We start from the raw sequence: 10,958 nt of genomic DNA on the forward strand, positions 1-10,958 counted from the left end.
TAAAGTTTTTTTGGGCTCCATAGAGGTGAGTAATTAGCGGTCATTATGCTCATCCACTAATCTTGGCCTCTACTGTGGCGCTCCTGTCTTTAAATGTATAAGCCCTCCTTGAGGCCGGCGCCCCCTCCTGTCTGATCCACTTAATAAGCGGTAAGCCGATTGGTTCTCAGTGGGGGGGGCGCTCTGCTAAAACCACAGAGATTACCCAACTAGCCCACACAATCGAACGAACACAAAAGCAGACATAAACATGTTTTAACACAGACACAGAAATAAAAACATCGCATCATGTTCGAACAGGAGACGACTAAAACATGAAGAAACGGAGAAAAATAAATTAAAAAAGTAAATTAAAGAAGTCGGAATGCTAGAAAACACCAAGACACTCACTGGTAGTAACCCAGTGACCTCTGACCCCAGCTTAGACAAACACCAAGGACACACTCTCCTCACTTCACTTACAACTGATTACCAATTAATGCATCAATTACACGCTTCACTCTGCAGCACGCCAGCTCCAGGCTTTCAAAATAAGAGCCTCACATTGTAAAATTTAAATAAATACTTTTATTTAAAAACCAGGAAGTGTCAGTATAAATTTATGTACATTCACAGACATATAGTTTGACTGAGTGAAACAGGAAGCAGTCAATGAAGCAGCAGCAGCGGCGGTGACGAGTTAGCGGCTCGGCGACGGTTTTGGCTCCTCCTCCTTCAGCTGACTCTGGTGCAAACTCATGATTAGACTCCGGATCTCGTCGCGCTTCTGTCGCGCTCGCTGCCGCGGAAACCAGCTCTCCAACCGCAGCGGGATGTCAAAGTGCACCACAGGGTTCTGGAGGAGCCAATCAGAGAGCTCGATTAAGCCTCAGACCATCAGGACATCAGACAAAGCGCACCGTGAAGACGATAACAGAGTGACGCGAAAAAAAAGCAAGTTTCTTTAAGTTTATAATTCTAATTAGGGCTGCACGATATTAGGAAAACCTGCGATGTGCGATAACTGTGATCAGTACTGCGATAACGATATGACTTGCGATAAAATAAATAGCAAAAAAAAAAAAACAAAACCCGATACATAATTTCCATTTTACTGCAACAGTTTTATTTAATGAAAGCTGCTGTATTAGCAGTGTAACAAAGTGCACTTTAACATTGAAACATTGCCCCCATAAAAAAAATTTCTGAGGTTTGAATTCTGAAAGACATCCTGAAAGAATTTGTTTTAAATAAACATAACTTAAATTATACTGCAAATTATCTCAGTGCAGCTGTTCATCATTTTACCACTCACCAAGTAGTTATGATGTAAGTCAAAACTGGAGAGTAAACTTTACTGTAGTTCTTTACTGTAGCTCAGTTCAAACATGACGGTCTTGCGGCATGTTTCATACATTTGTGGAATGGCAACATGGGAAAAGTAGTTTCGTGAGGGGATGCGGTATCTCCGGTCCACTTTATGTATCAGACTGGTGAAGCCCTCTCTGCTAACTGTATGTATAGGCATCATGTCTTTGTCACAAAATTTGTAATGGCCTCTGTTATTTCTTCGTACCGCTTCGGCGTTTTCTCATAAGGAGTTCCACTTGAAAAACTCTGATACAGAGACAGTTGTTGGACTGCTGCGCTCTTTGTCTTAACATTAGCAACCTTTGTTTGGCTAGCCCTGTCTTTCTGGAACTATTCAAACAGTTCTCTGTGGTTGTATTGAAGATGATGGTGGAGATTCGTGGCAACCACCAGAGGATCAGACTAGTGTTCGGCAAGTTTTGCAGAGTACCTGTGTTTGGAGAACGTCGTCTTTATCAAATCCAAAGTACCTCCAAATAAGCGAGGTACTATTTCTTTCTTTTAGGCACGAGTTCATAGTCAGTAGCGTTCTCGTCATGCGTCTCGCTCTCAGCCTTTACAACTCTGACTCGTTGCTGCAGCGTTGTTCGCTCTCCACCTGCGTATGAAGCGGGCCTCTAATCCATTTGATTGGTTAATGCCGTTAAGGGCTCTGTTCGACTGGTCAAATGTGTAAAGGGGATTCTTTGATTGGTAATTTTTTTAAAGCACGTGTGTAAACATTTTAAGGTACCCAATTATCGCAGTTTACGCCGTCTTTTGCGATGGGCCCATCGCGCAGGCTGATATTGCGATGACAATAAATTTTCGATTTATTGTGCAGGCCTAATTCAAATATTATTTTTAGTCATAACGTCAGAAAAACGCACTTGAAATACGATTCAACACATTTACCCTCAAAAAACATAACAAATAGAAGGAACCTAATTAATATTTTCTTTACCAGCATCATTCTGTGATTTTACACATTTTTTTCACATATTTCAATAGAATTTTTACGGTGTGATAAATATTATTATGATACAATTTATTTTTTTAAAAAAAAATGCCAAAAATAAATAATTATTTGGAGACTTTGTTTCACATTTTTATAATTACAATTTATTGTTTTCTAGATAATTAAATACATTCTTGACATGCTTCACACAGTTTATTACTCTTTTGTTCTCTATATCTTTTGTTAATATTTTGTTAAAAATATTCACACCTGTGTGTTTTTGTGTGTGTGTGTTCACCTGTAGAAAGCTCTCGACATACTGCAGCAAATAGAGTCCACAGTCGCTGCTGTTGTCCTGCTGAGGGACTCTGCAATTGAAGCTCTTCATGGTGTCGGACGTGAACAGACGAGGCGACTTCCTGCGGACCTCCCACTCCACCTGCAGGTAGCTGAACAGAGAGAGGACCTTTAACCCTGCAGCTTGGTGGGTCACAGTTAAATACAGTGGGGCAAAAAAGTATTTAGTCAGCCACCGATTGTGCAAGTTCCCCCACCTAAAATGATGACAGAGGTCAGTAATTTGCACCAGAGGTACACTTCAACTGTGAGAGACAGAATGTGAAAAAAAAATCCATGAATTCACATGGTAGGATTTGTAAAGAATTTATTCGTAAATCAGGGTGGAAAATAAGTATTTGGTCAATAACAAAAATACAACTCAATACTTTGTAACATAACCTTTGTTGGCAATAACAGAGGTCAAACGTTTACTATAGGTCTTTACCAGGTTTGCACACACAGTAGCTGGTATTTTGGCCCATTCCTCCATGCAGATCTTCTCGAGAGCAGTGATGTTTTGGGGCTGTCGCCGAGTCTGACTGTTTGAGGCTGTGGACAGGTGTCTTTTATACAGATGATGAGTTCAAACAGGTGCCATTCATACAGGTAACGAGTGGGGGACAGAAAAGCGTCTTACAGAAGACGTTACAGGTCTGTGAGAGCCAGAGATTTTCCTTGTTTGAGGTGACCAAATACTTATTTTCCACCTTAATTTACGAATAAATTCTTTACAAATCCTACCATGTAAATTCATGGATTTTTTTTTCCACATTCTGTCTCTCACAGTTGAAGTGTACCTCTGGTGCAAATTACTGACCTCTGTCATCATTTTAAGTGGGGGAACTTGCACAATCGGTGGCTGACTAAATACTTTTTTGCCCCACTGTATGTTCAAATACCACAGGGACGTGAAAGCAACTGTGACACTAACTTAAAACCCCAAACATTTTTACTCAGTGAAACTAAGTCTGTGCGTGATTAGTTGATCAATAATATTCCCTCACTTTATTAATTTGCAATTGACATTGATTTAGGTAATTGTGTTGACATCATAATACCTTTTAATTAATTTTTGGTGCATGTATTAAGCATTTCTTTCATTATTTCTTTATTTATTTTTTGTACTTTTATTTAATTCTTTATATAATATTATTACATTTAATAATATTACCGTATTTTTCAGACCATAAGGCGCACCAGATTATAAGGCGCATTAAGCAAAGCAAAACAGTCAAATAAGTCAAACTTTACTCAACTTATTCTTCTTGCTTCCTCCACTTCCGTACCATTGATGTATTAATGTTGAATTCTCTCGCTGCTCTATTCCCATGTTGTTGCAGTATATTAATGACTAACCTCGTATTGTGGATGGATTATCTCAGTTGTTCTCCTGACTGAAGTTTGGTCTGTTTACAGCATCCTGCCATCAGATTGCATTTGTCCCTAACATCAGGCACCCTCTGGAACTTTTATGAGTGGTAAAAAGTTAGCGTTCATCCACCAGCTTTACTGTGTTTATGTTATGCTAACATAGCTGTGTCGCTAGCCATCACATAACACATCATTATACAGGGAGTGCAGAATTATTAGGAAAATGAGTATTTTGTCCACATCATCCTCTTCATGCATGTTGTCTTACTCCAAGCTGTATAGGCTCGAAAGCCTTCTACCAATTAAGCATATTAGGTGATGTGCATCTCTGTAATGAGAAGGGGTGTGGTCTAATGACATCAACACCCTATATCAGGTGTGCATAATTATTAGGCAACGTCCTTTCCTTTGGCAAAATGGGTCAAAAGAAGGACTTGACAGGCTCAGAAAAGTCAAAAATAGTGAGATATCTTGCAGAGGGATGCAGCAGTCTCAAAATTGCTAAGTCCTAGAAATCTACAAACCTTTATTAAAAATGCTGCAGTGTTCGTTTGACTTTGGGACCTGAGGCGGACGTAGTTTTGGACCCAGATTACTCTGCGAGGCTCCTCACTACAATAACTGTAATGCTCCAACAATCCATCAAGCGGTGCAGCTTCATAGCTTACCAAAGTCGTACTAAAACATTTTTTGATAGACTTTTGAGCGCCGTGTTCCACATAAAATCAGTTCGAGGACAGTAAGCACAACCAGAATTCATACACAAGGCACACTGTCGATTTTTGAGAAAATTAAAGGAAATTAAGTGCGCGTTATAGTGTAGAAAATACAGTATATAATGTTTTTCATATTTTTATGGGATCCTAAATATTTTCAACAATTTATTACATTGGAAATAAAACAAATTATACAATTATTTTAGAAATTGCTTTAAAATATTTTAATTGTGGTAACTATGTTAATATTAAATATTTCATTAAAAACGAATATAACATTACTGATAAATGTGGGTTTGGTTTGTTTTCTGTCCTCTGTGCGTCCTGAGGTGGAACTCACTCTCTGATGAGTCTGCAGACGTTGTCGTGGTACGACATTTTCAGTGAGTCCATGACCAGGAGGCACGGCCTGCAAACAATGACAGTGTTACACAACCATGGAAGGAAACTGGACAAACTGCAAATAATACAAAAAATAAAAATAAAAAATAAAAAAATGAAAACGGTCCACAAATATAAAAAAACTGAACAAAAAAGGAATAAAAACTGGGGAAAAAATGGAAATCTGCATGAAATGTCACAAAAGTAATGAGAAAAAGCAAATAAACTCAAGAAAAATGAAGAAGAAAAACATGAAAAGAAACATCATTGACATGTGTCTGGTAAAATAAGGAACAGAAACCTCCGTGATTGAAACGAAATGATGTATAAACTTGATAAAATCTGTCATATGTGCAGAAAAAGTGACAAGTTAAATAAAAAAAACAAAACTAGAATAAAATCTGATCATTTCTGATTGATTTCGATGTAAAATCTAATGTGGGTGAACTCTGACCTCTTTAAGACTCTGTCCTTCTTCCAGCCCTGCTCACTGGACTCCTGCAAACACACAACACAGTTACTCAAACCCAGGATTTTAAAACAATAACGGAGAAAAACATCTCAGTGATTGTAAAGAACGCTGCATCTCCTCCTCTTCAGCAGCATCAACTAACCATCACATTTCACATTCAACACAAAGGTCAGCCCATGTTTTCCCAAACAGATCTCACTAGAAGATTCAACACTGAACTGATCATCTGAGCCAAATAAACTGTGTGAACTAATGAATGTGCAGCGTGAAATCTCAGAGGATCAGTTTTACATAAATATAAATAAACAGTGTCGTCACAGCTGTATGAAACGAGGTGGAAACCCTCCACAGACTGAGGACACCTGCTGCATTTTGATGGATTTACAGTCTGTACTTACACTTTAAATACCAGGTACTGCTTAATTACTGTGAAACCAGTGGTAACTTTAACATGTAATTACAGTTTACTACAATCAACTTCACACCTAAAGTGAAAAAGTATATTTAAACGGTAATTAAAGGGTAGTCAAGTTCAAGTTTGATTACAATAAAGTTACTGCTCATCAGTCTGTGTAATCAGTGGAGCTGATCTATAATTACAGTATGTTTACACTGTACTTACAGTATATGTGGATTATAATTAAAGTGTAAGGGCCATAAATAAAGTGCCTATGAAATTAGTCCTGTACTTACAGTCACAGTATATGTTGGTTGTTTTTTTTTTTCCCCAGTAAGTTTCCCCATTGCCAGGTTTCTAAAATTTTATTAAGAGACCCTCACGACTCATCGAGTGACACCACTGATTAGCCAATCAGTGACATGGAGTCTGTTGATGTCACTTTCTCAGATCAGCTCAGAACACTTAGAATCCTGGCTGAGCAGGTAATACTGAAAAAATGGTTATTTATTGCTGACGGAAGGTTGCCAGTGGACATTTCAGGCTCTGGTAGCCTAGGTAACCGTGTGATGCATTTACATGTGAGTCAAGGCTATCCTTTCACTCTCATCATTCCAGCTTCAGTTGCTCACATCAAAGTTGAGAAACATTTTAGACCCACACATGTCACAACCTGAATGTCACCGGCTTTCTGTGGTCGTGACACAACTGGATATTTACACCACACTGAAAGCAATGACAGTGTATGAACTTACTGGTGGCTGCTGTGACACGAGACTAGAGTTTGGCTTTCCCACAGCTCCGGATTTCCCTGCAACGACAACAAAAACACATTCGCGTCTACACGAGCAGCTCTAAATAAAACTACATGTGAGGTTAAACATAGAACACCAAAGAAAAAAAAAGATCAATGAATGAAATGGAAAGATGGTCAAAGAAAAAAAAAAGGAGAAATGAGCACAGATGATGAACCAGATGTGACCTCCAGTTTACTACGAGCTGATTTATAGACCATAAAGATTCAAAAATGTCTAAATGGGTCTTTAGTGGAGAACATATTTAAGTCTGGAACATTTAATCCTTTAATTTTGGGTGTCAACTTTGAGCATGGTGTTTTAATCAGCGCTGGCGAACATTGTGCCCCAAATACCCTAAAACGCTGCCTCCCAGAGGGACGTAAACACCAGTATGTCTGGTGCCCATTAGAGACGCTCTGCTGAACGTGACCGAAGCCACAGCTTTCATTCAGCCACAGAGACAAAAACCAGGTCAGCTCACCTGCTCGCCTCTGAAACTCCTCGTACCGAGCCTCCTCCAGACCTGGGAAACACACCACCACCAGGTACCAGTGAGCTCTGCCAACACAAAACCACAACATACAGCTGAGGAGAGACGGACAGAAAAACCCAGAACCAAAGCTAAAAACACACACACACTCATGGTTTAAATATTTACAAAAAAAAAAAAAAAAAAAAAAAAAGAGGAAAAAAGTCAAGACTGGAAAAATGTGGTACAACTGAGCTTGTACAGAGAAAAAAAAAAAAGAATGTGTAAGAAAACAAAACTACACAAAATAAATAAGAAGGTCAAAGAAAAGAAAAATGGACATTTTGCACTAAAAAGTTTCATAAAATACCAGTAAAAGAAAATAAAAAAATAATTGAATTAAAATTTAGTTAAAAATTTTTAAAAAAAAAAGAAGTAGTGGCTACCAAATAAATACATGTGTTAAAAAATTAATGTCCCAGAAGAAAGAAAAAAAAAAAAAAAAAAAAAAAAAAGCATAAAAATGGCACAAAACCACAAGAAAAATGGCCTTATATGTCACAATAATTAATAATTAAATAAAAAAAAACAGAAAGAATAGTAAGAATATTTTAAAACAAAAAAAAAAATACATAAAACATTTTTAAAAATAATGAAATAACGTGAAAAAAAATGGATAGTCCCACTGAACAACCTCAAAATCAGCAGACGTTTTATTCAACAGTAATAATAATTTAAAATAAATGTTGATCTCCATTTTATAATGATTAATAATGGGACATTATAGACTATGTGCACGTTAGCATATGCTACTTCCAGTGCGGAAACTCCTGTTGGGAGCTTTGTTTCCGGTGTCCTATTTGCGCCTCGTTCACAATCCAAAACAAGTTAAGCAAATGAATGAATCACGTGGCGATTTACATTTCTATAGATGTCTTGGGCATTTATCCAATATATCTGTAAATTATGTTCATCGACTTGATATTTTTTCCCCCGCGCCTCAGGGATTCAAATTTTATATTTCTCAGTATCTGTAAACAGCTGTCCCTCATTTATCGCGGATGTTATGTTCTAAAATTAACCAGCGATAGGTGAAATCAAGTAGCCAATTTTATTTTTTGACGGTGCAAAACATTTCGTGGACATCGTGGACATACAGTACTGCACTTCAGAGTCACACTGCTAGCGATCGATGCAGTGATTCTGTACTGTACAGGAGAGACGTCACGGAGGAGATCGTCTGCAGCGATCAGGACGCAGGACACAATGTGACGTAAAAAAAAAAAAAACAAAAACAAAAAAAAAACCATGAAAACTTGCACTAAAAAAAAAAAAAATCTGCGAAACAGCGAGGTGAAAGGAGAACCGCATTATTAGCGAGGGACCACTGTAATTTTGAAGGTAAGTCACAACATACCCTTCGTAAATACTAATGTATAGAAACCCTTACCAGCAATCATTCATTTTTTGTGTGGCTTTTTTTCACGGTTTGTTAACATGCTGTGCGGGTCTGTACTTGACTAGCTGATATCGACATAACAGGGAAACATCTGGTTTGACTATTCTTCACCTGTAGTTTGAATGCTGAACATTTGCCTGTTTAAATCATAAGACCAGTCACTATACAGAGATGTGCTTCTGAATGTGGACGATGTGTCTTCTGCTGCAGTAATGCAGTTCTGCTTGTGTTGAGTGATGTAAACAACTGATTGATCTAAACTCTTTAAACATCAAAATTGATCATTAGATTTTTTATGACACAGCAGCGGTGAGTGTTCCCACCTTCTGCTCTTTGTAACTTAACGCAATCTTTCCGTTTTCAAGTTTTGGTCATGATTTTGGAGTATATCTTTGCAGTAGCCCTACATCCGGTCTCAAACCAGGAAGTTAGCATTTTCTCGTGCACAGGGTCTATTGAAACTGTGACGTTGGTGCTGAGAGCTGACCAGAGGAAAACAAAGCCAGGTTTTCTGTGGTTGTGACTCTGAGTGGGAGTTAAACTGATTTGGTTGCACTTTTTTCCCCCTTTTTAAAAAAAAAAAAGAAAAACAGAGTTTAATGTGTTTTTCAGGCCTGAGTATTTCATGTGGATATCTGCTGTATGAACGTATGAAGGTGCCACATTAACACTGCGCCTCTGAAAATATTCTCAGTGTGGAGGTAAAATGTCGCCTGGCCTCGTTAAAAACACGAAGGAATGGTGCAAAGATGCCGTAAAAGCAGCCTGAGGTTTAAGATGTCCTGAGCAGGTCTGGATGTTAATGAGGACCCTGAGGGGGGGGGCTGGGCCTGGGGTCAGAGTGGAGCGACAGTGGAGGAAGCGTCTCTGGTAAAGCCATCACGTGCGGCCAGTTGGCAGGTACGTGCGCTGATGAGGTGCTCAAGTGCAGCTTTTATTGAAAAGTGGCGTCTCTGAATGTGGGGCGAGGAGCTGAGGTCAGTGCGGGCGGCTCCAGGAGGTTTTATTCCTTTATTCCAGCTGACCACAGCGCCACTGTGAAGGTGGAGGAGAGGGACTTACTCTTGATTGACAGGCACGAACAGGAAGTCTTTGGTGAAAATGTCCACGTGGCGAGTCCACGTCTTCACCCGCTGGTGCCGCGTGTGACGGTCACTGAGGACACATGAGCACAGAGACACTCAGACATCTGAAACCTCGCACACCTTTTTTTTTTTTTTTAAATAAAAGAGATGCACACGCTTGCTCGTACGGGACATAGGGGGCGGTGCCCTCGCCGGCCGCTCGCCGTCTGCTCAGCTGCTTGTAAAAGAAGCTGCTGAAGATGTGACTCCTCTCAGCCACCGAGCCGCCAACGCCCTCCAGGAGGAGATACCTGCAGCACAAAGAAGGAGGGGAGGGGGACCCCTGCAGGTGACCAGCAGCTACTACAACCTCTGAAACCTCTGAGGGAGGTAGGCGGGGGAAGGAATCAGGGTTGGGGGGAGAAAACAGTGAAGGAATAGGGAAAAAAGAAGGAAGGAGGGAAGGAAGTAATGAGAGAGGGAAGTATAGAGGGAAGAAGGAAAGTAAAGTAGAAATGAAGGCAGAAGGAAGGAAGAATAAAAAAGGGGATGAGGACGAGTGGATGAAGGAATCTGGTAAAGAGGTAAGGAATGACGGAAGAAGGAAGGAAAAACAGAAGAAAAGAAGTGAAAGGAGTGGAAGAAGATAGGAAGAAGAAATTGGGGAAGGAAGTAAAGAGGAAAGTAAGGAAGTAACAAAGAAGGATGATGGAGGGATGGAAGAAATGAAGGAGGGATCAAGGAGAAAAGGAAGTGAAGAAATGAAAGAAAGAAGGAAGAATGCAGAGAAGGTAGAAAGGAAGGGAAGCGTGAGGGAAAAGAAAGAAGCAGCAAGAGGTTAGGGGGCAGGGAAAAAGAGGGGAGGAATGTAAAGAAAGAAAAAAGCAAAGGAAGCAAGGACAAGTGGACAAACTGACTTGAGGTAGAAGTCGATGATGACATCATTGAGGAACTCGCCAGCATCCAGACAGGCCAGGTCCTCCTTGGTCACGGTGATGCGGCCTTTGCAGGGGGCCACGGGGTACTGGATCAGCCTGGAGACCAAACTCAGGGTTAAAGCCCATATATGTAGTGTTTGTCCTGGTTATACTGGTTATACTGGTTTTACCTGGTGGGAAGACCAGCAGAGTTTAGGCTGGACTTGTTTCTCTGACCTCTGCTCAGTTGATTCGACCTCTGTCAGGAAACACACATCTGTGACTTTTG

At 39.8% G+C, this 10,958-nt stretch overlaps 1 protein-coding gene across 4 annotated transcripts in view; it reads right to left on the reverse strand.

Annotated features, from left to right (window-relative positions):
• Positions 1-544: 544 nt before the first annotated feature.
• LOC309700801 (sentrin-specific protease 7-like) overlaps positions 545-10,958 on the reverse strand; it is a 26,932-nt gene continuing 16,518 nt past the window's right edge. For 3 of the 4 annotated variants that reach the window (XM_082524623.1, XM_082524622.1, XM_082524624.1), the window contains 10 exons: positions 10,861-10,928; positions 10,670-10,786; positions 9,941-10,063; positions 9,751-9,843; positions 7,242-7,318; positions 6,719-6,774; positions 5,549-5,592; positions 5,054-5,122; positions 2,586-2,736; positions 545-835 (listed from right to left, as the gene is read on the reverse strand). In XM_082524623.1, the coding sequence (XP_082380749.1) occupies positions 680-835; positions 2,586-2,736; positions 5,054-5,122; positions 5,549-5,592; positions 6,719-6,774; positions 7,242-7,318; positions 9,751-9,843; positions 9,941-10,063; positions 10,670-10,786; positions 10,861-10,928 (954 nt within the window). In that variant the 3' untranslated portion in view covers positions 545-679. Of the gene's footprint in view, positions 836-2,585; positions 2,737-4,995; positions 5,123-5,548; positions 5,593-6,718; positions 6,775-7,241; positions 7,319-9,750; positions 9,844-9,940; positions 10,064-10,669; positions 10,787-10,860; positions 10,929-10,958 lie in introns of those variants that run through there. The other variant, XR_014274756.1, reaches the window with a different exon arrangement.

The sequence above is a fragment of the Aulonocara stuartgranti genome (assembly GCF_965226115.1).
Source record: "Aulonocara stuartgranti genome assembly, chromosome: 23".
Lineage (NCBI taxonomy): Eukaryota > Metazoa > Chordata > Actinopteri > Cichliformes > Cichlidae > Aulonocara > Aulonocara stuartgranti.